At 40.6% G+C, this 27,954-nt stretch overlaps 1 protein-coding gene across 1 annotated transcript in view; it reads left to right on the top strand.

The window, feature by feature from the left end:
• Positions 1 to 11,438: 11,438 nt before the first annotated feature.
• LOC130913943 (mitochondrial import receptor subunit TOM70-like) overlaps positions 11,439 to 27,954 on the top strand; it is a 34,633-nt gene continuing 18,117 nt past the window's right edge. Inside the window, exons 1-2 of the mRNA XM_057832923.1 lie at positions 11,439 to 11,686; positions 23,333 to 23,552. Of these exons, the coding sequence (XP_057688906.1) occupies positions 23,373 to 23,552 (180 nt within the window). The 5' untranslated portion in view covers positions 11,439 to 11,686; positions 23,333 to 23,372. The remainder of the gene's footprint in view (positions 11,687 to 23,332; positions 23,553 to 27,954) is intronic.

Genomic DNA, 27,954 nt, shown 5'->3' with positions numbered 1-27,954 from the left:
TGGTATCAATGAAAAAATTTAAAGTGTTCGTTGGCTGTCACTGAGTAGCATTTGCGACCGCTACACAAAGCTAACTAAATTACCCCCAAGAACGGTAAGAGACGTAGGACAACCAGAGGATATATAAGAAAGACAGGGCTGATGGTAAAGGATAGCTTGTTGAAACCGGAGAATGTCATTGTCAGTCGCGTCGATTAAAAAAAAGCTAAAGCTATGCTTAGGTCGGCTCGTTTTTTTTCATCTTTTTCAGCCTTCGACGCTAAAGCCATCTCTTTAACTGAACATTTTTATGTTCTTCCACATCTATGCCAGTCAATTTGGCACCAGGCACATCATTTTCGGAGAGAATTGGTAGGTTTAGCGCTGTAAACATCTCCTTCGTACACGATTTCCATTCATTTCCTATTAGGGACAAATGGTGGCTTGTCCTTGCATAGCAACCGTAGCTAATGCCATGAATATTAATGAGCGGAAGTGACGTGTTGCTTGCGGTACGCCATTGCTCCCGTTATTCCATATTTCCCTTTTGTCTACTTTTGACATGTGAAAGTTTTAAAACTATTTTAAAGATAGATTCAAGTCAATATTCTACCGATTTAGGAGTATTTTAGATAAAAAGTTAATTAGGTTTGCTTGGAAGGTTCGCTACAACAGCATTGCAGGGAAGTTTACTGCTTTAAGATGGCGGCCGTTTACTAACGCCCTCATCTAGCTTTTTGCAGATTTGCTGCTACCGCTACCGAGTCTATTTTGCATCTAGTCCTATATAAATGATATCTACCATAACATTATGTTGCTTAGCTGTACTTGTAGCAGCTTTTCTGCAGCAGTCCGGTATGTTGTTGTGTTTTTTTAATCTCGTGGCATGAGTTGAGCTAGAGCCGTGAGTTGAGCGTTAGCATTACCCGAGGGGCCGGTTAATGAGAAGCATGATGTTTAGCTACTCCCGCTCCGTTCCGTCCCGAAGACCGTGCGGCGCGCTGAGTGTGTTGTACTTCCGCTTTACTTAGCATATTTCAATAATCGGAATTTGGATGTTTGTGAATCGTTCTCGAATCTTCCACGGCAGATTCGCGAATAATCTAAGAATCGGAATTTTTGCACACCTCTACTTATTTGCATTATAAAATGACTTCAATTATATAAATAATTCAAATTGTCGTCCCATGTCGCAAGGATAGAATTAACCCTACCATTATAAAGGGAATTAAGGTACTTTCATTATGTTGAGACTTGCATTAACCCTGCTGAATGTGCTAGTCCATTTTACCCCATCAAACGCTAGTTTGATTGGCTGATGACTTCACATTTACACACGTTCACAGCCAGTGTTCTGTCAAATTTTTCACACCGATACTATTTTGCTCGAGAAGATTTTGTGGTGGTGAATAAACACTCTTTTACACTCAGTTGAACTCTCAAAGTTATCCAAAGGTGCTAAATAAACAAGAGAATATTAGATTACTGTATTTTTTGGACTACTAGTCGCACCTGGGTATAAGTCGCACCAGCCATAAAATGCCAAACGAAGAGAAAAAAAAACGTACAAGTCGCACCGAAGTATAAGTTGCATTTTTTGGGGAAAGTTACTTGATAAAATCCAACACATAGAACAGACATGTCATCTTGAAAGGCAATTTAATATAAAAATACAATAGAGAACAACATGCTGAATAAGTGTACAGTATGATAATGTTACATGATGCATGCACAACCAAACACTGGAATATACTGTCCTCACCAGGACGCTACGGCTCAGTCCTGGCCATTCAGCGGGCTAAACTCCCAAATGACGATGCTGGACATCCGTATAATTTGCTTAATCAATTTCGTCCTCGATACCAAACAGGTTCGCATAGACGTAAATAAATGATAATTAGGTGCTTTTACAGCAATGACATGACACAAACGGTTAGCATGCATTCGCTAGCATTAGCGCATCGTTCAAACAACCACACAACTGGCTCTAAGTGTCCGATCGCGGGTGGAAAACACAACAACAACAGAAATGATGATACACACAGGCGTTGCCTCTGTAGAGTTTTTTTACAAGCATAAACAATGAACGTAGGTTCGCAGTCATGTTTCTCTCTCGCCAACTCGCCCACTCACTCTTGCTACGTAGCTGTAGGTCTTCTTCTGGCTCGAGCGCTCTTCTTCACGTAAACAAAGCAAGTGCGCCCCCACGTGGGCGTAAAAGCGCCACAAACTAAAAGCATGCATTTCAATATAAAACAGTCAATAATACAATTGAACACACATTGCCAAAGGCAGAACGCGAACGTGGCCATAGCTATTAAGTTATTCAGATAACTATAGCATAAAGAACTGTTTTACGAAATTTCAAGGTTCGCAGTGAGTCAGCAACAGGCACACTTTTGCCGAATAGACAATGTTTATTGATTAGAAATTGCAAATGAATTAAGTTTATTGAAAAGATACAATGTTTAATGTAGAAAAAAGAAGAAAGCAAACAGTAACGGTAGATATAGATTGTCACTTCTAAGATCCCTGCGCTACTGTTAAAGCACACAAGATATTCATTCCATTAAGCAATCAAAACTCTTACCGTTGACAAGCGGGCGGAGAGCCAACACCCCGATAGAGTTACAGAGGAATACAGGCCGAGCGATACGTATGACATCCACGGCTGACACTAACCGGGGAAGGAAAAATCCTAGCTTTTATAGTGGTACATCACGTCAGAGAGAGGGGGCCAACCTCCTCTCTCAGATGAAGACCACTCGCCCAATGATATCGCTACACGTGTTTGTGACACATGCTTTGCAATCACGTATCACAAATATGGCAAAGTGGCGAGGTAAACAAGGCAAAGGGAATACTACATCATAAGGACGCCAAAGTGGCGAAGATAACATCAAGGCAAAGGGAATACTACATCATAAGGACGCCAAAGTGGCGAAGATAACAAGGTTACAGTCATAAAAGGGATTCATCACAATAGGCTGACACAGTCACTAAGGGAATCAACGCAATGTGCTATTTCATTCCGGGTCATATTATATATTATATTTCTCCCATCAAGAACATGCAAACAAATTTACCAAACTTTCAGTGTCACTCCAAAACACCAAAATAACATGTGAAACGATATCATAATGTGTTAATAATTGCACACATAAGTCGCTCCAGAGTATAAGTTGCGTCCCCAGCCGAACAATGGAAAAAAAACTGCGACTTATAGTCCGAAAAATATGTTTTTTTTTTTTTTTTAAACAAGCAAGTAGCTCAATCGATTTCACCCTCCCGGCTCGATTATTGCAACTCACTGCTCTTCGGTCTCCCTAACAAGTCCCTCCAGAAACTGCAGCTCCTCCAGAACTCAGCAGCACGCCTCATCACTCGAACCCCCGCAACACACCACATCACCCCCATCTTCCGTCAACTTCACTGGCTTCCCGTCAAACAAAGAATCAACTACAAGATCCTCATCATCACCTTTAAAATACTCCATGCCCTGGCCCCTCCCTACCTTTGCGATCTTCTCCGTCTAAACAATCCAACCCGTTCACTTCGCTCTATCACTATTCCTCCCCTCTCCGTCCCCTGTGTCCGCCTCTCCACCTTTGGTTCCAGAGCTTTTAGTCATTGCGCCCCCCATCTCTGGAACTCCCTGATCTTCGCAGCATATCTACCCTATCACTTTTCAAATCTAGACTGAAAACACACCTGTTCACTCTTTCTTACCCACCATAACCCCTAGTTCTGTTACATTTTTACTTCTTTTTATTTTTTGCTTTTAATTTTTTATCCTTTTAATACCTTTTTATCGTACTGCGATTCCATGTCTCTTGTAAAGCTTCTTTGCGTGTTCTGAAAAGCGCTCTAGAAATTAAAAAAAATAATAATAATAATAATAATAGTAAAAAGACGTCGCAAAAATAATCACATGACTCCATTATACCAATCAGACGCAAGCTTGCCGTTAGTTTCACGCCGGCCTGCTGAATCATGTGGTTTCTTTAGCACCGTATTTGATATTGAGCGCTGCTCTCAACATGACTTGAAAGTGCGGATTTCAACCGATTTCAACCTCTCTCCCAGTTTTTATTTGGCACTGACTGACCAAGGAAAACCGTATATATGCTCATTTTAATTTCTAAATAGTAATTATGAAGGAACTCTTCACTATTCAAACTAGAAACTATTTTTTCCACTAGAGGGCGTCAATGCTCTTTGGACGAATAATGCCTCATTTATGTTTTTTTTTCCTCATTGGAATTCAATGTACTTTTTTTTTTGTGTGTATTTCTTTGCCTTAACGTGGTTATGTTATGTGTTATTGTCCAGTATTATTATAACAACGGTTCATATACCGTTGTTTAAAAAAAATAAAATAAAATCTAACAAAAATAAGCAGTTACTCAAAATGTTACTCTTACTTGAGTATTCGTTTCACTGTATACTTTTTTTATTTGTACTTGAGTACATTTTGTGGATGACTACTTTTACTCTTACTTGAGTAATATTATTTTGAAGTAACGCTACTCTTACTTGAGTAAAATTTTTGGCTAAATTTAAATTTGCTTATAAAATCCAGACACTTATTCTGGAAGTTTTCAAAATGTTTCAATAGTTTTTGGAAACAAAGGTTTGAATCGAATGGTGTTCCACCTAAACAAACCGATGCATATGCACTGCAAAAGAGAAAAAACGCTTAACTTCCCTTGTTTTCAGTGTAAATCAACTAGAAATAAGTGAAATTATCTGCTAGTGCTTCAAGTAAATATTATTCAGATTTCTTGAAATAAGGAAAATACCGAGCTGAAAATAACCTTAACATATTTTAAGGAAAACATTTGTATATTTAATATTTAAAGAAAAAAAAAAAAAAACTTGTTTGTCAGAAATGTTCTTAATTCAAGAATAGACGTTTTTCAAAACATTATTTGAAAGCATTTTTTCCTTGATTTAGGTGAAAAATGAACAACTTGTAGTTGTATGGCTTTAATAAGAACAAATACTGTAGTGATATTTACTTAAAGAGGAAGAATCTGACACACTAATCTGTTAACCAGCCTTTAACACTCAGAACAAGATGGAGAAAATTATTCGACTAGATTTAAGAAAAAATGTCAGATTAAGACGTTATAAATTTGCAGTGCAGAAGTTAAAAAATTTGTATTGATTTCTTTGCATTAATGATTTAACCTTTCAATTATTTGGTTCACGTTGGTGAGAAGTGTAGCCGTGACTGCCGTTCACCCAATCTGCTTGGTCTTATTAATGTCCCGTCTCAAGCAAAAAGTGTACATGGAGGTTATGCTGTTATATAGTCCCTACCAATATTGAGACCAAACCTACGCCCTTGGTTCAGATTTACATTTATCCCTTTTCACTTGCTGAATGTGCCGGTCTATTTTCTCCCCTAAATGACACGTTTGATTGGCTGATAACTCGACCCCCTGCTCCCTCCTCCCGCCACATAGACACACTCACATAACCTCGTCGACAGAAATACAACGTGCCAACTCCTCCACTCCCTTCAAAGAGGAGAGATATTAGACGTTTTTTTTCCCCGCCAGCACAAGCCACTGTAATACCTCTTTCCCACTGGCCAAAAAACCCGTGTCAACCCGCTAACAATCGGCTTTTGGTGGCAGGGGGAATGGTGCAGCGACCCGCCTCGACGTGTCAATCAACCCGTCAAGCGACCGCGTTAAAATCACCTCGGCTCTGATCGCCATGCAGTGTGAAAGCAAAACCCCGAGTCAACAGTCAACACCCTAATTTACGTGGTGATGTAGGCTAGTACGTGATGCGTCATAACAAAAAACAAAAACCATGCGCTCTAGCCCGGATCCGCATACGGCGAACAGTCGGTGTAGCAGCGTTAGCAATAGCCATAACAGATGAAACAAAGGCTCTTCTCCTCCTGTGACATACACGACTCCTTTCAATTTCAAACCAAAATTTACGTCGCCTACGTTGACTCAGCACAAGCACAGTGTTGATCCTTTGCTGCATGTCGACCATTTTGCGGGCAGTAAAAAGCATGAAAAGAGAGAACACAAACGGAAAGGAGGCTTCCATGTTGCTTTGCATTGTTAATTTTCTTGAACTGAATGAATTCGGTCGCAGTTGTCGAAGCGCATCTTAAAAAAAAAAAAAGACACGGCTTTTTTCGTCAATGGGAAAGGTGTCAAATGCCAATTGCTAGTGGGATGCATCGGCTTGGAAAACGTGCGTTGACCCACTAGTTTCAGTGGGAAAGGGGTATAAGTAATGTAAAAAGATGTCAATGTTGTGGAGGTGGGGGGAAACACCACTAATTTTGCTACTGCGTTCGACCTGCATCACAGTTAGCATAGCAATAATCTGTGTGAACTTGATAACCTGCAAAACTACTGTGGTCAGAATAACCTCCACAAGGAACAACGAAGGCAAGCTAGCCGAACCTCATTTGGAGCATTGTTTCCATTATGTGCAATGCCGTAATGCAACGCGGTGGCTTCAGAGTAGGCCTGAACGATATATCGTTTAAACATCGCCATCGCGATGTGCGCATGTGCAATAGTCCCATCGCAAGGACGTGCGATAGTTTTTTAATTTCATTTTTTTTTAATCCACAAACGTTTGTTTTGAGGAAGGAGAGGGGAAAAAAGCGCAGTTTCTCTTTCTCTCCAGCAAGTCATCGGCTCCTCCCCCTCCCCCTGCAACAGCGGAGTGGAGGGAGGAGGGGCCGAACAGCAGAGCGGAGGGAGGAGGGCCCGTTCTCAAAGTGAAAGCAAGCAATCAACACGTTGGAGGAGCAAGGAAGACTGTATCCAAAAGGAGTTTTGGAAGTATTTTGGCAAGAACAAGACTATAAGGGACAAAAAACAGCCCTGTCGACAGTGCCTCGCCATGGTTGCCTCAACAAGAAGTAATCTGTCAAACATGTGGGACCATTTAAAACGCAGGTATCTATGCATTCCTGCTACGAGCTCCCCATCAGAGGCTTTTTAGCACAGGTGGGAACATTGTTAAATGCCAACGTTCTTGTCTCAAGCCTGCTATAGTGGATAAACTAATAGTCTTGGCCAAAAACCTATGAGACCCAGTTGAGAATTGCTGAGCAAGGAAGGTGGACGATATGCAGACAAATACATAACACAGCTGAAGGAATGTCTTTTCTTTTTATTCATGACAGCTATCAGGAAGGCAGGAAATTTGGGAGTTAAAATGGTTCTGTTATTCATCACAGTTATTTGCAGTTATTCAGTTCAATTATTTACAAGTTCAATTGAGTTTGTTTCTTTTATATTTAAATTTATTGTAAACCGTATTTTTCAAATAACTATATATAGTACAGCTGCACATAAAGTTTTGATACTTAATATTTTTGTTGAAATATTTTTACAACTTTGTTGCCGTTTTGCAGTTTTATATTGTTATATTTTGTGTAAACAACTCAGGGGACTAATGCACTTGCACTTTTATTAGTCAGATTTAATATTTAAGTTCAAATATGTTGACAACTTTGTTGTTTAACTGAGGTTTTTATGTATTGTTATAGTTTGTGAACTCTTTTGTCATATTTAATATTTTTGTTCAAATATGTTGACAACTTTGTTGTTTTACTGAGGTTTTTATTTATTGTTATAGTTTGTGAACAACCCTTTTATTTGTCATATTTAATATTTTTGTTCAAATATGTTGACAACTTTTTTTGTTATTTTACAGAAGTTTTTATTTATTGTTATATTTTGTCAAAAACTTAGGGGACTAATGCACCTGCTCTTTTATTTATCATTTAATGTATTTGCTGCTGTTGAAGTGTAAAATATTGTATTCAATAAATGATCTATTTTGTGCAGACATGACTTCCTGGATACCTTCATACAGAAATCTTCATCATTCACAAATTAAACGGTATTATATGAATACACTGTGGTCACGGTGTGTTATGTAAAGTATTTCCAAACAGCTATTCAAGTCATTTAGTGAAAATTTCTTTAAAAAAGATCTTTTTTTTTTTTAATATCGCAATATAATATCGCAATATATTGCAAACCTAAAAAAAATCGCAACAATAGTTTTTTCCAATATCGTTCAGGCCTACTTCAGAGTACAATTCCCAAGAATGGGTCCACTTCAGAGGGACACCGACATGAACATGAACTGACATGAAAAATAAAATGAAATGAAATCACACATCAGAATTTCATGAGAGTACTTTGGATGCCTCAGATGTAGATCAGTCCTTGGATATCCCAGGTTTTTGTTCATGCTTTTTCCCAAATCACATTTATATTTCAATACTTTAGATTTGAGTCTAGGTCCCCCAGAAGTGAACTCATTCTTAGAAGCCTTTCCTTTTTTTTGTTGTTGTTGTTGTTAAATTAAGAGACTTTCCTTTAAAATGTGTTTTTAGTAGTTTTTGAAAACCAAGGTTTGAATCGAACGTTGTATCATGCAAGGGCGTAGGTTTACATAGGGACGGTAGGGACATAACACTACCAACTTTTCAGGATATTCGAATTGTCCCCTCCAAATTTTAAGCAACCTTATTTGCATTTTATAATGATTTCAGTTATATAGGTAATTATTTCTATTACGTTCAGACTTACATTTACCCCTTTTTCACTTGCTGAATGTGCTAGTCCATTCCCCCCACCCAAACTCACATTTGATTGGCTGATAACTTGACACCCCCCCCCCCCCACACACACACGCACACGCGCACTGACCCGACGAAAATACAACATGTCGCCAACATGCCACCTCATCCGCTCCCTTCAAAGAAGAGGGATATTAGAAGTTTTTTTTTTTTTCAGCCAGCAGCAGCCACTGAAAGTAATGTAAAAAGATGTCAATGTGATGGAGGTGGGGAACACACCACTAATTTTGCTACAGACATTTTGCTACAACCTGCATCAGAATTTTGCATAACATTAAACTGTATGAATTTGCTAACCTGCAAAACTCGAGTAGGAAGCTGCTTCAAGAGAAGTGTCCTCCACTTCTGTATGCGTTTTCTGCTGTTAATGTTAATTAAACTGTGAAAAATGTAGTGAACCGAGGTTTACCCCCTTCTACCCAATTTTCATTTATATTTTGTTTATGTGGCCTTAAAGCAACACTTGGTAGCTTTTCAGTTTTGGTCGATTTAAGCGACGCTGGTGGACAAAAGCGGTAGTTTTTTGAAGACTGCGTTTCCCATGAGGACCAGTGCATGAGTGCAGTGTCTTCCTATGAGGAGCGTAACAGCAAATAATTGAGAAGCACTGGTATAATTCAATACCAGTGTTGTTAATAATGGCGTTAGAATATAATGGAGTTACTGACGGCGTTATTTTTTTCAGTAATGAGTAATCTAATTAATTCATTTTCTCATCTTGGCAACGCCGTTACCGTTACTGAGGCGGGAAAGGCGTGCGTTACTAAGTTGGTTGAATAAAAAAAGTCTGGGAGAGACGGACTCACGGAGACGAGCGAGCAGAGCAGGAGTGGGGAAGACGTCGTTGCAAACACGATGCTAGGTGGCTCCAATAATACTTGACTGTAGCCATAGCCTACTAACTACGCCCACATGATACAGTAGATATCACATATTATAGAACTAGATGCAAATGACAGACACGGCTGCATTGGCAACATGTTTTGAGAACTAAATGTATTAGTAAACAGCCGCCATCTTACAGCAGTAGACCTCTCAGGAAGGCTCTGAAGTAGAGATCCTTCCTAGCGAACTTAACTTATTTTATTTATTTTTTTTTTTAACTAAAATGCTCCAAAATCTTGACTTAAATCTTTAAAGGATGAAACAGTTTTAAAACAGTTTTAAAACTTACACATGTTGAAAGTAGACAGAAGGGAACTAATGCAGTAACGGGAGCAATTTTAACAACTTTAACGGTTGATTCCAAACTTTAAATGACTTCCACACATTGCAAAGGTTACTTACCGGGTTACTTATCGAGTTAACGCAATACCCTTGTGTCTAGTTAAGTGGAGGGTAAAGAATTGGACTAGGGCCAATTGTCCCCAAAACCCTTTAAATTTCATATTGTGTAACCTGCTTTTTTTTTTTTTTCCCCCAGAAAAAAAAACAAACATGAAAATTATCACTAGTTACTTTGCCAAGTAACTAATCACTCTTACATTCTGAAAATTATCACTAGTTACTTTGCCAAGTAACTAATTACTCTTACATTCAGGTAACTGAGTTAGTAACACAATTACTTTTTGGGAGAAGTACTTTGTAACTGTAATTAATTACTTTTTGAAAGTAAAATTAACAACACTGCTCAATACAGATTTATTTTTGCAATGATCGGTTAGCCTATCAATTAATTAGGTTCATGTTCATGAGAAATGTAGCCCTGACCCCCATTCACCCAATCTGTTTGGTCTTAATATCCCGTCTCCAGCAAAAAGTGTACATTTATGTTATGCTGTTATATAGTCCCCACCAATGTTGAGCCCAAACCTACACCCTTGGTATCACGTAATGCAAATTTACATCCAAGTTAGTATAAATCAATACATATTCATTGTGCTTTGATCATTTCGCTTGTCAACTAATTAGGTTCATATTCGTGAGAAATGTGGCTCTGACCACCGTTCAATAATCTGTTTGGTCTTATTAATGTCCCGTCCCCAGCAAAAAATGTTGAGACCAAACCTACACCTTTGGTATCACGTAATCCAAATTTACATCCAAGTTAGTATAAATCAATACAGATTCATTGTGCTTTGATCATTTCGCCTATCAATTAATTAGGTTCAAAAACTGCACATGCAGGTTATGTTGTTATATCGTCCCGACCAATGCCGAGACCAATCCTACGCCCTTGATAGATATGGACGTAAAACAGTCTCGATTCTTGGTTAAAAGCAAAAAAACGTGCATGTTAGCATTTATTTACGTAAATATGTCGAATGCGCGGCTCGTCTTTTAAGTTTACTGTGACACCGCCTTACCACAACAAAGAGCTTTTTACGTCAAAATTCTAGTGAATAAATGCTTAAATCCCTGAATTCTTTATAGATATGGATGTAAAACAGTCTCGATTCTTGGTTAAAAGCATAAAAACGTTCAGGTAGCATTTGTTTTACGTAAATATTGCCAACCATGATGCCAATGCCTTAGCGGCTGATTTCTCCTTTTTTTCCCACAATGTTTCAAAGTGCATGCATTGTACGAAAAACAATAATTACCTTAAATCCTCGAACTAATCACTCCAGAGACAATCCTTCCTGTTTGTATGTGGAACAGAAATTCGCCGTTAGTAACTTGACTGCGGTCAAGCCAGCCTCCACTCGTAGTAGTTCGTTCGCTGCGTGCGTGTTTGTGTATCAGAGACAGTCGGACATCCGGAATAAATGACGTCACCAGTAACAACAACGCCTCCAAACAATTGAAATGGGGCAAAAGACGAGTCAAAAGCAGCTGCTCTGTCGTGCATTGTAATACAAACGCGTTGAACTTTCGTCTTATTTGCGGTCTTTTTCCCCGTCAGAATGACTAATAGTTGCTGTGTTGCGGGTTGTCAAACAAGGAAGAGTTCGGAGCCGCGTTTGAAGTTCTTCATTCTTCCTCGTGAGAAGAAAAGGAGAAACAAATGGCTGAAAGCAATTAATCGAGGAACAGTAAAAGAAGACTGTACCGTGGACTATGCTCGCCTGTTGGAACCGAAATCCAAGCACATTTACGTTTGCAGCCGACATTTTATTACTGGTGAGTAAACTTTAATCGATTTTTTTTTGTTACCCCAATTAGCTGCTAGGATTCAATAGACCTTACTCACATGACGTCACAACCACGCATCCGCGCCATATTGTCCGTCAACTCGTCGTTTTGACGCATTATCGCTACGTAAATTCCTCCTATTATGGCGTGTTTTTCTGCTCGTTAACATTAATCAAAATGGTGAAGGCGTGTGTGGTGGTTGGTTGCAATAACAGAGAAGATAGAAGGAGAGACTTGAAGTTCTACCGTATTCCGAGAGACCCGGAGAGGAGAGCGAGATGGACTGCTGCAATTCGACGAGAAAACGGGGCTTCAAACGATTACCACAGATTATGTAGTAGTCATTTTATATCTGGTAAAATGCATTTCATATATATTTAGAGGGTTTTGGGCTGACAACCACAATTAAGATCATTGCGAGGCTAATCGCCAACAACATACAGTTTCAAATTCAAGATGCTTCTTTCTTCCACCATCATTATATTTTGAATTATATTTAACTGGTACCAAGTGAAAGAAGCTGGCCTCGTCTACGGATCATCAGTTAAACAGGGGTGTCCAAACCTTTTGCAAAGGGGGCCTGATTTGGTGTGGTAAAAATGCGGGGGGCTACCTTGGCTGATTTACATAGAACAATATATTTAAACAAATTTTAGCAAGCCCTTCTGTGTGTCACATTTGCTTTATTATTTTTTTTAATTCATAATTTCAACAGTCTTGTTTTTGTGGTGTTCTCTTTCGACACTCGGGCTCTTGCGAAGTACTGCTGCTGTGAAATTAAACGAGCTTCAAGTTGCTATAATTTCTCGCTGCGTATCTTCCCTGTCAAGCGTCGGCTATCGCAGTCAACTTTTTTTTTTTTATTGATTGTCGCCATTTTAGAAAATTGGAAGTAAAGGGTCACACGGGGTCATGTTGCTTAGAGTGCTGCTCTTAACGTTTTTCAAACTTTCGTGAGAATAAGCTGATTTTGTGTGGACAAGATAGTTGTAGATATCAGGGTAGCAGATGTCAGGCAGAGAGTGCGAAGACAGCGGGTCAAAAAATATCGATTTAGGCATCAAATATGGATCTGGTGAATGGATAGACTGAAGCTTTTCCGCATAACGCCTTTTATGCAAAGCATCTAATGAGTTTACAGCGTCTGAAAGCACCGGGGCTTCCATGAATTGCACTATAAATTGCAGGACAAATTTAAACCATTGAGAATACGGATAAACAATGACTGACAATACGGATAAACAATGACGGACAATAGACCCTACCCACCGACGTCACAAAATCACGTGCTCGCTGTATGGTTCCGCCCCCTTGTCCGTCATTTTGTGTCTGTATTATCAATGGTCTCAATTGATCGAGCAATTTATAATGCATTTCATGGAAGACCCGGTGCTTTCGGATGCCGTAAACTCACTTGATGCGTTGCATAAAAGGTGGACTATGTTGTCCACACAAAATCAGCCTATTCTCACGAAAGTTTGAAAAACTTATAAATACTTCGTTGCTGGTTGGGTGAAACAGGTCCTCGTCCACGAAAATTCGGCAGGAATCTATCTTGTGCTTGGAAAGGTGAGTTACGAAATTTTCAATTCAAAATCTTTTGTTATTGCTAACATCCACTGTCAAGTCTAATGTATTTCATGTCGTTTGTCAATGAAGTTAGGGCTTTTAATGTTTATATGGTTTAGCGATAGCACTCTCACTACATACATACGTGTATGTTGTCGGCGATTAGCCTAGCAATGATCTTAATTGTGGTTGTCAGCCCAAAACCCTCTAAATATATATTAAATGCATCTTACCAGATATAAAATGACTACTACATAATCTGTGGTAATCGTTTGGAGCCCAGTTTTCTCGTCGAATTGCAGCAGCCCATCTCGCTCTCTTCTCTCCGGGTCTCTCGGAATCCGGTAGAACTTCAAGTCTCTCCGTCTTCTCCGTCTATCTTCTCTGTTATTGCAACCGGCCGCCACACACGCATTCACCATTTTGATTACTAATGTTAACGAGCAGAAAAACACGTCGTAAATAGGAGGAATGTACGTAGCCGTAACAGGTAAACATGATGTGGTGACGGACAATTGGGCGGCACCAGTCAGGAGGAAGGAGTTGTGACGTCACGTGGGTAGGGTCTATATGGCGGCCAGATACAGCGACCCGTCATTCTGTGACGTTGGTGAGTAGGGTCTATAGCCTTCAGCGCCCATGAGCATTGTGTAAGTAATTATTAACATCAACAATGGCGGGCTACTAGTTTATTTTTTGATTGAAAATTTTACAAATTTTATTAAAACGAAAACATTAAGAGGGGTTTTAATATTAAATTTCTATAACTTGTACTAACGTATATCTTTTAAGAACTACAAGTCTTTCGCTTTAACAGAATGTATTAATTTGTTGATTTATTGTTATAATAAACAAATACAGTACCTTTGTACTGTATGTTGAATGTACAGTTGTGGTCAAAAGTTTACATACACTTGTGAAGAACATAATGTCATGGCTCTCTTGAGTTTCCAGTTATTTCTACAACTCTGATTTTTCTCCGAAAGAGTGATTGGAACAGATACTTCTTTGTCACAAAAAACATTCATGAAGTTTGGTTCTTTTATGACTTTATTATGGGTTAACAGAAAAAGTGATCAATCTGCTGGGTCAAAAATATACATACAGCAACACGAATTAGCAATTTATTATGAGTGATTATTGACTTGTACAAACATTGACTTAAACAAGTCAGGAAAGTCACTTGGAGCCATTTCAAAGCAGCTGCAGGTCCCAAGAGCAACAGTGCAAACAATTGTTTGTAAGTATAAAGTGCATGGCACTGTTTTGTCACTGCCACGATCAGGAAGAAAACGCAGGCTATCACCTGCTGCTGAGAGAAAATTCGTCAGGAGGGTGAAGATTCAACCGAGAATCACCAAAAAGCAGATCTGCCAAGAATTAGAAGCTGCTGGAACACAGGTGTCAGTGTCCACAGTCAAGCGTTGTTTTGCATCTCCATGGACTGAGAGGCTGCCGTGCAAGAAGGAAGCCCTTGCTCCAAAAGCGGCACCTTAAGGCTCAACTGAAGTTTGCTGCTGATCACATGGACAAAGATAAGACCTCCTGGAGGAAGGTTCTGTGGTCAGACGAAACAAAAATCGAGCTGTTTGGCCACAATGCCCAGCAATATGTTTGGAGGAGAAAAGGTGAGGCCTTTAAAGCCAAGTACACCATGCCCTACCGTCAAGCACGGCGGTGGTAGTATTATGCTGTGGGGCTGTTTTGCTGCCAATAGAACTGGTGCTTTACAGAGAGTAAATGGGATAATGAAGAAGGAGGATTACCTTCAAATTCTTCAAGATAACCTAACGTCATCAGCCCGAAGATTGGGTCTTGGGCGCAGTTGGGCGTTCCAACAGGACAATGACACCATACACACATCAAAAGTGGTAATGGAATGGCTAAATCAGGCTAGAATTAAGGTTTTCGAATGGCCTTCCCAAAGTCCTGACTTAAACCCCATTGAGAACTTGTGGACAATGCTGTAGAAACAAGTCCATGTCAGAAAGCCATCAAATTTAACTGAACTGCACCAATTCTTTCAAGAGGAGTGGTCAAAGTTTCAACCAGAAGCTTGTGGATGGCTACCAAAAGTGCCTAATTGAAGTGAAAATGGCCAAGGGACATGTTACCAAATATTAGCGCTGCTGTACGTATATTTTTGACCCAGCAGATTTGATCTTTTTTTTTCTGTTCACCCATAATAAAGTCATAAAAGAACCAAACTTCATGAATGTTTTTTTGTGACAAAGAAGTATCTGTTCCAATCACTCTATCAGAGAAAAATCAGAGTTGTAGAAATAACTGGAAACTCAAGAGAGCCATGACATTATGTTCTTCACAAGTGAAGGAATTTGGACCTCCCGGCCCAGAAGCTCCCGGAGACAGCAGCAACCGAACGGAAATGTTGTTCCGCTGCTCGACGCTCCCAGAGAGGCCGAGCCGGAAGGCCAACTCCCGCGCGTTCCTGTGTTAACCCTTTGTTCTGACTCCAAGTTCCAAAAAGTTTAAAGAAGGCTCACCGGAAAACAGGTTGACAATTTAATGATTCACAGAGGTCCAAAAAACAAGACAAAAACAGACGACGGGGTACAGAGGCTGGATCCAGGGTCGTGTCACAACGGTTACATAGGAAATGTTTCCGAGGAGCGACGAATTGTTATCAGTGTTCAGTCTTTTTAACGCTGGTGTCGGGAGGGCCGGGCTGGGCCGGGCTGGAGGCGGTGGAACACTGGTTGCCATGGCGACCGTCGCAGGACTTGACGTCTTAGGCGCCCATTTATCAAGCTGTTGGCAAGGCAGGAGCGCCCTGACCCCTGGTACTGGTGCTGATGACGCTTCTCTTCGCCTATCAGGCGATAGGCCTGTTCATTTCACTGTGTCTAAGGTCATGGGGCCTGTTTCTTAAAACTATGCTTTAAGTACTCTAATAAATATGTTAGACTAATGCTCACAATTATATGGTATCTAAGAGAATACTTACTACTTCCTACACAAGTGTACGTAAACTTTTGACCACAACTGTATGTACCGTATGTTGAATGTACATATCCATCTTGTCTTATCTTTCCATTCCAACAATAATTTACTGAAAAATATGGCATATTTTATAGATGGCTTGAATTGCGATATTAATTCCGATTATTTAATTTTTAAGCTGTAATTAACTGGATTAAAAATTTTAATCGTTTGACACCCCTAATATATATCCCACGGTGAAGTAAACTGCAAGACTGGTTACAATCTGCGTTGAGTCTTCCGGACCGAAAGTATATTCCCAACATGGCGGCGTATCCAAACAATGACGTAGTACGTCCCATTCCCTATACCAGCATTTTTCAACCTTTTCTGAGTCACAGCACTGTTTTACTTTGGAAAAAATCTCACGGCACACCACAAACAAAAAACATTCCAAAACTACCTTCTGTACAGTATATTTAATTGTAAAATAATTTCTCAATATTTATACTTACTCAGTGTGAAACTTGAGCCTGTTTATATGAACACAAGGCCGATATATTGGCAGAAATCTTCGTCAACAGCTCTCAATTCTCTTTTTATTTTCATATAGAAGTTAGGCTTGAGAAGCTCAAAATGATCAGACAGGAGGACTTTAGCAATGTCTTTTACCTCATCATGGTCGAGCATCTTGCTGACAATGGGTTTGCGGGCAGCATAGGCGGAGTTTGACTTTTGGGGCAGGGGGGCACAACATCTTGATGAACCCGAAACGCAATTTCAGCAATAAAATGAACTTCCAAGAATAAGTATAATAATAAGTTGAAAATAAGCGTTTTTTTGTTTTCCATCATTTTTTAGGGGAATTCTTAATCAGGCTACTTAGGACAGCTATACTTTTCGCCAAGATCGCCATCCATTGAATATGGTACGCCCGCCGGTGTTAACAGGTGTTCTGTCAAATATCGCACCCCATCAGAAATTGCAACTTTATGTTAAAAATGGACGCTAGTACAGCGGTTGCAAATTAACACTACAAAACTTCTTTAAACAAAAAACGAATATTTACTTAGGTACGATCATGGACGGACAAGCAGAAAAGTTCTCAGACACATATTGCCATGTTAGCTGCACACAACAACTGCACGCCGCTCTCTCACTGTTTACGTCTTCGCTGTGTCGTTAAGCATGAATTTACGCCATATTCGTGTGGAACATGTATGTTTTACGATGTTACTTGTTTATTTAACACCTGTGGATAACATTGAGAATCCAGTTGATTGTAAAAGAGTGCTTATTCACCGCCACAACAGCTTTGGGAACAAGATATTGTCAGGGTGCAAAATTTGTTGTACACTTACCGTCTTTAGTGGGGCAAATTTAAACTCCGCTCACCATTTTGGCAGTTCTCTCTGGCTTTTCATAGTCCACATTTTCAATCCTTGGTTCTTGCTCAGTAGTTGTTGTCGCTTTTGAAAGCTTAGGTTTGAAAAAATTACGAATAGCTATCCATCTTACCTTTTCGTTCCTCAGGTGGTTTTGGCTAAGCAAAGTAAATGACCGGCTAAGGTGCTAGCTGTGTTTCTTTGCATTTGTGGGTATCTTGAATAAGACAACTTACTGAAAGGTTAATGTTTTTTACTGACAGATCTTTAGTTACAGAACAGAAGAGAGGCATCATCAACATTAACTGTCCACTTGCGGGCTTTTTATCAGCTGTATCGAGCTCGCTGTGTATCTTTAACTTCCGTGTGCTGTGACGATCAGACATTACTAATCGAACATGCAGACATGATTTACTCATATAATTACAATAGTCGCATGATCTGTTCGAAAAATAATCCATCCATTATCTTCTGCTTAGTCCGGGGTAGGGTCGCGGGGGCAGCAGCTTTAGCAGGGAAGCCCAGACTTCCCTCTCCCCAGCCATTTCAGCCAGCTCCTCCGGCAGGATTCCAAGGCCAGTCGAGCGACATAGTCTCTCCAGCGTGTCCTGGGTCGACCCCGGGGCCTCCGGCCGGTGGGACATGCCCGGAATACCTCTCCAGGGAGGCGTCCAGGAGGCATCCGAACCAGATGCCCGAGCTACCTCAACTGGCTCCTCTCAACGCGGAGGAGTAGCAGCTTGACGCCTAGCCCCTCCCGGATGACCGAGCTTCTCACCCTATCTCTAAGGGAGAGCCCGGACACCCTGCGGAGGAAACTCATTTCGGCTGCTTGTATCCGGGATCTTGTTCTTTTGGTCACGACCCACAGCTCGTGACCATAGGTGAGGGTAGAACATAGATCGACCGGTAAATCGAGAGCTTCGCCTTTTGGCTCAGCTCCTTCACCACAACGGACCGGCACAGAGTCCGCATCACTACAGACGCTGCACCGATCCGCCAGTCAATCTCCCGCTCCCTCCTACCCTCACTCGTGAACAAGACCACAAGATACTTGAACTCCTCTACTTGGGGCAGGATCTCATCCCCGACCCGGAGAGGGCATGCCACCCTTTTCCGGCTGAGGACCATGGTCTCGGATTTGGAGGTGCTGATCTTCATCCCAACCGCTTCACACTCGGCTGCGAACCGCCCCAGTGAGAGTTGGAGGTCACGGCTTGATGAAGCCAACAGCACCACATCATCTGCAAAAAGCAGAGATGCAATGCTGAGGCCACCAAACCGGACACCCTCAACGCTTCGGCTGCGCCTAGAAATTCTGTCCATAAATATTATGAACAAAATCGGTGACAAAGGGCAGCCTTGGCGGAGTCCAACCCTCACTGGGAACGAATTCGACTTACTGCCGGCAATGCGGACCAGGCTCTGACACCGGTCGTACAGGGACCGAACAGCCCTTACCAAGGGACTCGGTACCCCGTACTCCCGGAGCACCCTCCACAGGACTCCCCTAGGCACATGGTCGAACGCCTTCTCCAAATCCACAAAACACATGTGGACTGGTTGGGCGAACTCCCATGCACCCTCGAGGACCCTGCCGAGGGTGTAGAGCTGGTCCACTGTTCCACGGCCGGGACGAAAACCACACTGCTCCTCCTGAATCCGAGATTCGACTTCCCGACGGACCCTCCTCTCCAGCACCCCTGAATAGACTTCACACATTGTTTGATTTTTAAAGAATATCTTTGCAAATCATGGTGGGAAAATAAGTATTTGGTCAATGCCAAAAGTTCATCTCAATACTTTGTTATGAACCTTTTGTTGGCACTAACGGAGGCCAAACGTTTTCTGTAACTTTTCACAAGCTTTTCACACACTGTTGCTGGTATTTTGGCCCATTCCTCCATGCAGATCTCCTCTAGAGCAGTGATGTTTTGGGGCTATCGGTGGGCAACACGGACTTTCAACTTTGTCCACAGATTTTCTTTGGGGCTGAGATCTGGAGACTGGCTAGGCCACTCCAGGACCTTGAAATGTTTCTTACGAAGCCACTCCTTTGTTGCCCTGGCTGTGTGTTGGGGATCATTGTCATGCTGAAAGACCCAGCCACGTTTCATCTTCAATGCCCTTGCTGATGGAAGGAGATTTTCGCTCAAAATCTCTCGATACATGGCCCCATTCATTCTTTCCTTTACACAGATCAGTCCTCCTGGTCCCTTTGCAGAAAAACGGTCCCAAAGCATGATTTTTCCACCCCCGTGCTTCACAGTGGGTATGGTGCAATTGAGTATTCTTTCTCCTCCAAACACGAGAACCTGTGTTTCTACCAAAAAGTTCTCTTTTGGTTTCATCTTACCATAACACATTCTCCCAGTCCTCTTGACGCATTTGACGCACATGCCCCGCTCAGACAGATTAAAATGACAGCACAATGTCATGTCCATTTGTTACTTGTGTTTTTTGGTGTTTAGGGTTAGGGTTAGGTGTTAAAACCCTTAAAATCAGTCGCCCTCTGCTGGCGCTTGGGTGCGACTGATTTCAAGGGTTTCAGCACCATGAGCATTGTGTAATTATTGAAATCAACAATGGCGAGCTACAAATTTTATTAAAACGAAAACATTAAGAGGGGTTTTAATATAAAATTTCTATAACTTGTTGTAACATTTATCTTTTAAGAACTACAAGTCTTTCTATAACTTGTAGTAACATTTATCTTTTAAGAACTACAAGTCTTTCTATCCATGGATCGCTTTAACAGAATGTTAATAATATTAATCTCATCTTGTTGATTTATTGTTATAATAAACAAATACAGTACTTATGTATAGTATGTTGAATGTATATATATGTCTTGTGTCTTATCTTTCCATTCCAACGATAATTTACAGAAAAATATGGGATATTTTAGAGATGGTTTGAATTGCGATCATTTACGATTAATTAATTTTCAAGCTGTGATTAACTTGATTAAAAATTTTGATCGTTTTACAGCCCTAATATATTTCAAAAACTTTTCCATCGTTATTTCATTGTGTAAATGCATTTATAAAAATCATAAAAATATGTAGACTATTTAAACATTGAGAACACTTGTGTTTTTTCTGCCAACTCGAAGAGATTAAAATGTCAAATCCACTATCCGCCAGATAGAAAAGACACACAAATATAAAAGATGTTTAATGAATATGCATCTTACAGTCTTGTTTAACTGTGGGAATTCGTTACAAAAGAGGGGCTTTAATTTTTATCACTATGCAACAGGAATCAACACAAATGGGATCACTAGAGGCGTGCAAAATTTCCGATTCTTAGATTATTTACGATTCGGCCGTGGAAGATTCGAGAACAATTCACAAACATCCAAATTCCGATTATTGAATTATACCAGGTAAAGCGTAAATAAAACGCAGTCAGCGCGGTCTTCGGGACGCAATGAGGAACGGACCGAGAGTGAATATCATGTGCAGCTAATGCCGCTAAGTAAAAAAAACAATAATACCTGTCTGCGGCCGTCAGCCGCTACAAACAGCGTCCAGTTGCTAGTTGCTACAAACATACGGCTATGGTAGATATCACATATATCTAGACTAGATGTGAAATGACAGACTTTCCCGCACTAGTAAACAGGCGCCATCTTAAAGCAGACTTCTCTAGAAGGCTCTGTTGTAGAGAACCTAATTACTTTTTATCCAAAATACCCCTAAATCGGAAAAATCTTGACTTGAATCCATCTTTAAATGATGAAACGGTTTTAAAACTTTCTCATGTCGAAAGTAGACATGAGGGAAATTATGGAATAACGGGCGCAATTTTAACAACTTTAACGGTTGGTTCACAACATTAAATTAATTGAATGTAGTTTAAAGCTGCTGACACAGAATGGGGACTTGAGTATTTTATTTACTGTTTTGAACTGTTAACTTGATACTGAAATAGTCATTTGTTTATTCAAGCCTGAGAGGATTTTTGTTCATTTTTTGAAACAAATATACAAAACATTTAAAAAAAAAAAAAAAAAGTTTGGGGAGGGGCATCAATAATCGATTTATAATTGAATCTGAGTCCCTGAATCGTAATCGAATCGTTAGGTGCCCAAAGATTCCCGCCTCTAGTGATCACACAAATCGCAACCTTGCATCGCATTACAGCATTTCGTTCTTCTCATGAGACCTCACAAATATAACATAAAATTGTGGGAGGGTTTAGGGCTTGGGCCTGCAAATCAAGTTAATTGATCGGCTCGGCTCGGGTCGGGCTGGATTTTTTTAAGTCCGATCTAACCTCTACTCTGAAGATGTTCAAAGGACATACATATTCATACAGTCAATAGGACTAAACATACAATCATCCTCCTTCATGTGGTAATGCACAATAAATTATTTTTTGCAGTTAACGTACCAAATCTTATTTTACTGTCCTACAGCAGGCTTTATTTCTTTTCATGGACATGAGTAAACTGGCATATTGACGCATTCACAAATCACACGATCTGTAATTCGTTGCCAACAGACCATGAGTCGCGCTCTACTCGCTGAAGCGGTGTTGGATTTCGCAGTGAGGGTGGATTTTAACTCCTCATAACTCCGCATGATCATCGCGCATTCCTCCTCCGTGACGTATTATCGCGCATTCCTCCTCTGTGACGTAAGGTGCCAGTGCCATCGTAACAAGTAGTGACTCTGGTCTCTGCCCCATTTATGTGAACGCGAAGTAACTCTGACTGGGTTGACATAGGTTCGACTAATCAACCTCATAATCGGCGTCGTAGCACCGATTGACCACAAACTAGATAACCAGGTTTTGTCAACTCCGGTTACCCGCTAGTAAGCAGGATTACTTCTGGGGAGGTTGAACTCCGTTCGCAGTATAGGCCACAGACCTTTTTAATTGTTTTGGAGACCTGTTTAGTGTGTGTGTGCTCAACTACTACTCTGACTTTTTTCCATCCGTTGTTAGCGGATTAGCCACCATGCTAACTTACACTACCTTATGGGTTCATGCGATTTTTGTCTGTTGGTGCTTTATGATTGTATTTTGTTACGTTAGCATGCTAATGCTAACAAGTGAATACTATTGCATTTTCATGTCTTTGTGCTTTGTTATTGTGTATTTTTATGTTAGCATGAAAATGCTAATGCTAACATGCTAATGCTAACATTTGAATAGTATTGCTTTTTTGTAACTGGGTTGGTTGGTTCATGCAGGCCAGGTGGTCCTGCCCTGCCTTGGGACCACTCCAACATACGGATGGCGAGCTAGAACTTGAGCCAGGAGCCTGACGATCCTTTTTCTTTGTCTTCAATACAAGTCAGGGTCTGGTAGGAGGCTCTGCAGTCCGTTTTTCTCTCCCCACGACTCAAGTCAAGCACTTCAAATACCCATTCAACTTGTGATGATTCAAGCAGCACTAATGAACAGCCACCTTGTATCTCCATAAAACTGAAGGCATTCATTCATGCTGTTGACTGTTTGTTACTTACGAACGTCGGGGTGGGGAAAGCAAAGTTTTTTTTTTTCTTCCTATCGGTTGATCAACTTTAAATTGTGTACAGTCAGATTTTGTAAATATGTCTCTGTATCACATTTCTTTAATACACTTTTCAACAAATTTGTCATTATTAATTACCGCTGCCCTCCCGTAGCCGAACATGATCTTCCTGATATGCCCACTATTTTGTCACCTCAGTGGTGCTCTTAACAACATGGCTCATACTTGTTACAAAAACATTTCTCCCAACAGTCACCACCTGAGTTCGGGCTACCTGAAAGCCAAGCAATACATGGATGAGGAGGGCTACGACAAAATTATCAGCGAATGCACTAAGGAGGTGGACTCGGAGGGCCGCTACATGGCTGAGGCGCTGCTCCTGCGCGCCACCTTTCACCTGTTGACTCGCAACGAAGTGGACGCTGGTGTCGACTTGGACCGCATCCTCAATATGCAGGAAGCCAACGTCAAGGTACATTTGCTAATAGCACCGGATCCCTTGGATGGATGCATGGTTGTAATATCAGGAAACTTAAGGATGGTGGCATGTACAGGGTTGGGAGTGAGCTGGGTTGCCGTCAGCTTTCACGATCGATGCCCTGATTACCGTGAATTCGGCACTACAGAGCGCACTTAGAGCTTCACTATCCAAAATTTGAGAAAAAAAAATGCACTAGGTTATAAGCCGCAGGTGTCCGTGTTTTAATATGAGGTTTTCTATGTAGAAATACGGTTAACTGAAAGATTTCGATGACCAAAAATCTCTTATTGAAATTAAATCATGTCAAGTGGCATCCTTCTCCCTAATATGCTATGTTCTTGTCATTCATATACAGCCAATTGGTGTCGTACTGTTTTTGTCCAGACTGTTTTTTGGTTTTTTTTTTTTTTTATAGACAGCCTGAAACCACAAAAGGCAAGGCAAATTTATTTATATAGCACAATTCAACACAAGGCAATTCAAAGTGCTTTACATCACATGAAGATCATAAAAATCACATTTACAGTGCCTGTGACACAAAAAAGCATGTTTATTTCATAATACACGTGGTATTTTATGCTCCTGAATAGGGATGTCCTGATCCAGGCTTTTGCACTTCCGATCCGATACGATATTGTTTTGCACTTCCGATCCGATACTGATACTGGCCAATACCAATACCGGCCAATCTGAGCACGTATTAAAGTTTAAAGTTATTTAGCCTCCTTACGTAGTTGTCAGACTCATGTTGAAAACGGTTTTAGTACTCTTGATAACAACTACCCAGCTGAATTAGGCGAGTTTGAATAACACAATGGTTGGTAACAAGAAACTGTCCTTTTTATTCAGTGATAAACACATAACATTATAAATAACAGAAATGGCATATTCAGTCAGTAAAACGTGCAAATAGTATTGTAAACGATCTTAAAAAAGCAAAACACAGAAACAACCTCAGTGGAAAATAAACTATTAACTCAGCATCAGTTCTCTGCTCTTGAACAACTGTACCAAGGCTTTAAAAAAATCCGTACAAATAATAGCATTTTAAACCAAAAATGACTTCTACTCTCCAATCTTCTCCACACTTTGTTGCTCCATCTCCATCTATTCTACACATTCCCTTCAGCTGTTTGCCCTGGATGCAGTCCCAGCATGATGGGGAGATTTTTTTTGACAAAGACAAGCATTTCAAGATGCTCAGGTGACATCTGACATTTTTACCGATTAACTTTAAATTTACATTGCAGTCATAATGTAGGAGATGCCACGGAGGTAAATTGGGAGACGGTAATGCTAGTGTGCTGAAGGCGTGCCGTAAAATGCGGACCGGATTTTAAGGAAACCAAAGCAAAAAACTGGAATGGATTATGTCAATCGGTGCGCTGGGAAACCCGGAAGTCACAAAAAAACCGGATCGGGAGTCTAGATCGAAATCTTTCCGTGTCGGCCGACCCGATACCGATGCGCGTTTTTTTGCGCATATCGGCAGTCCATCCGAGCCAAATATCGGATCAGGACAACCCTAGTCCTGAATGAAATGGACTAGGGCTGCAGCTATCAAATATTTTAGTATTCGAGTAATCGACGGAAAATTCTATTGATCAATCGAGTAATCGGCTAAAACAAAATTTTTTAAGTAAAGAGTAATTATAAATATACATGAGAAAACAAGACATTTCATCTAATATTGAACCATTTTCAGTCAATCAATGTCTTTATTTTCGATGTACATTGTTGAAAACAGCCAACAATTGCATCTCAGATGTGACTAAAATAGAAAAAAAAAGACTAATTTACTGCTTTCACTCAAAAAAACTTTTAGATCTCATATATATTTCAAAATGTTAATTACTATATATTAAAAATGCGATTACGCTTGATAACGCACATCACTTAAAAGTTAGGTGTTTTTCCCACGTGTTTCAATTGAATTTCCATTTGTGTCAAGCTATTTTTAAGTTCTAGAAGTTTTAAGTTAATCTAAACTGTAAGTCCTGATAAGATTTTGAGGTTTTGCAGTGTTCAAAATAAAATTTTAACATATAAGGTTATAATATGGCGGGGATATTTGCATGTGTTCCTGAATGCACCGCGTGACGTGCGGAGGTGAGGGAGGTGCGGGAGAGCGAGAAACATGCCTTCCTGTTGTTGTCCTTCTGGCAGGTGCGCGTGCGTCGGCTGCTCAGACAGCAGTCGTGTGTTGGTTGTTCCACAAGTTTCCCCAAAAATAAATAATTGCAATCTAACGAAGCGGGTGACTCTGTCAACGTTACAGTATGATACCTGCTGTATTGGAACACATTAGGGACCAGTGCTACTTGGTATCTAGCAATGACTACTGAGCTAAAATTGACAGTTAGCATGATTAAGTTTATATTTTACACCCTCATCACTCTACAGCGCTATGTTTTCACAGATTAAATAAAGCCTGCATGTAAGACACGTTAGCCACGCATCGACAGTGGTCATAATTAATAGAAACCTTGCCCTCCTCCGCAGGACGAACGTTGTGTGAGCGAGTGACATTTATTAGCACTGAGAAGTCTACTGCTTCAAGATGGCGGCTGTTTACGAACGCCGCTGACTCTGTCATTTCGCATCTAGTTCAACATAATCTATAAGACGCATCAGACGCTACCTGCTAGTGCTACCACCGTAGCATCATGCGGGCTAGTATTTAGCAACGTCCGCGTAGTTTGTAGCGGCTGTTGGATGCAGTAAGGTATTTTTCTATTACTTCTTCCTCTCTGACATCAGCACGTTGTCCCGCATTAAAAGTAGTCTGGGCAAAACGTGATGCTTGGAGCTGGCAAAATTAAACGATTCCTCGAGGTGAATAAAATCACTCGGATCAGTTTTTAAACTCGAGTTACTCGAGTTGCTCTAGTATTCGTTTCAGCTCTAAAATGGACCGCTTGGATGTGTGTGGAAGCGATCGCTATATTTATTTAGTTTTTTTAATCCCGCGCCACGAAAATGAGTGACTTCCGGCAACAGTCTCGAGTTGAGAAAGAGGGCGCTGTGACGTGTACGGTAGAAGGAGTCCTCTTCACTATACAGCCGTACTGTTGTATGAGAAGGACGAAGGATTCGGCTGATTTTGCGGATTAATACGTATATTTTTCGCAATACGCTAGCCAAAAGGCTGCAGAAAACTCTTGCTGTACGAGGGAGAAACGTTTGGGCCTTTTTGGGGTTTCAAAAGGTTCCCATTCATCGGTGGATATTTGCCCTACTACTGTTGGACAATGGGACTTACGAGGAAGTGAGTAAACATCGTTTTCTGTATTATGTCAAATACTGGGATCATTTTAATATGTAGGTGGCTTGCATTTTATGGGTTAGGCTATAGGCTACTCGGCTTACTGCCCTCTTTATGTGCCCGGTGTTCTGTCAAATTTTCCGACCGATCAGAAATTGCAACTTTGTGTTAAAAATAGCCGCGAATACAGCGATTACAAAGTAAACACTACAAACTTTCTTTAAATAAAGGACTACTTATGTTTGATCATTGATAGGCATGTAGAAAGCTCTCCTCATGCACATTAGCTGCACGTTCGTTGCACAACAACTGCAGCCGCCCTCCTGCGGGGAACGAGCTGTAAATTGTTCTCCGCCGGGCGGTTGGCTGATCAGCGTTGACAATCGACATGCCACTCGTCATGTCAAATGTTCCGGGCTAGTTATGTGTGATTTCCCACTTTGAAGACTTTGAAACATCACTCGGTTCGGGATAGCATGTCTGCTAGCTGTCACGCCTCCCATTGTTAACATTCTCCAAAGCCAGGGAAGGGAAATGACAGAAGCACGATTTAGGTGTCATAAAATATCCTTCGGGAGGTGCGACAGTAAAGGTGAAGTCGACAGTTTTGACCATTATGGAGTAATTTTGCCATGTCGTCCTGAATAGGTGCATTTTTATTATTTCATATTCATTTAGCACAAGACACAAGTTATTTGTAAAGACCACGCCATTTATTTAGCAATTGGGGAAAAATACTTGGATAAAAAGAATATCCTGTAAAAATATTGAAGTAGAGAGACAGAAACAATGACATTTTGCAGCTCTCTTCGTCGCGTTTTCCTCGTTGAGAATAATTCCCCCTCAACGGGCTAACTGGTCCTTCTCAAGCCATTTATTTAGCTATTGGGGAAAAATACTTGGATAAAAAGAATATCCTGTAAAAATATTGAAGTAGAGTGACTGAAATAATGACATTTTGCGGCTCTCTTCGTCGCGTTTTCCTCGTTCTGAATAATTGCCCCTCAATGGGCTGAATAGTAAACCCCATGAGTCCTTTCTCCCGCTGACGTCATCCACCTGTTGTGGACGTTAGAGCCCTATAATGGTAGGCGTGGCTAACCGGCAGATTAAAAGACTAATTTCTCG

The sequence above is a fragment of the Corythoichthys intestinalis genome, chromosome 3 (genome assembly GCF_030265065.1).
Source record: "Corythoichthys intestinalis isolate RoL2023-P3 chromosome 3, ASM3026506v1, whole genome shotgun sequence".
Lineage (NCBI taxonomy): Eukaryota > Metazoa > Chordata > Actinopteri > Syngnathiformes > Syngnathidae > Corythoichthys > Corythoichthys intestinalis.
Note: the sequence above shows the minus strand (reverse complement) of the source record. Positions and strands in the feature narration are given on the sequence as shown.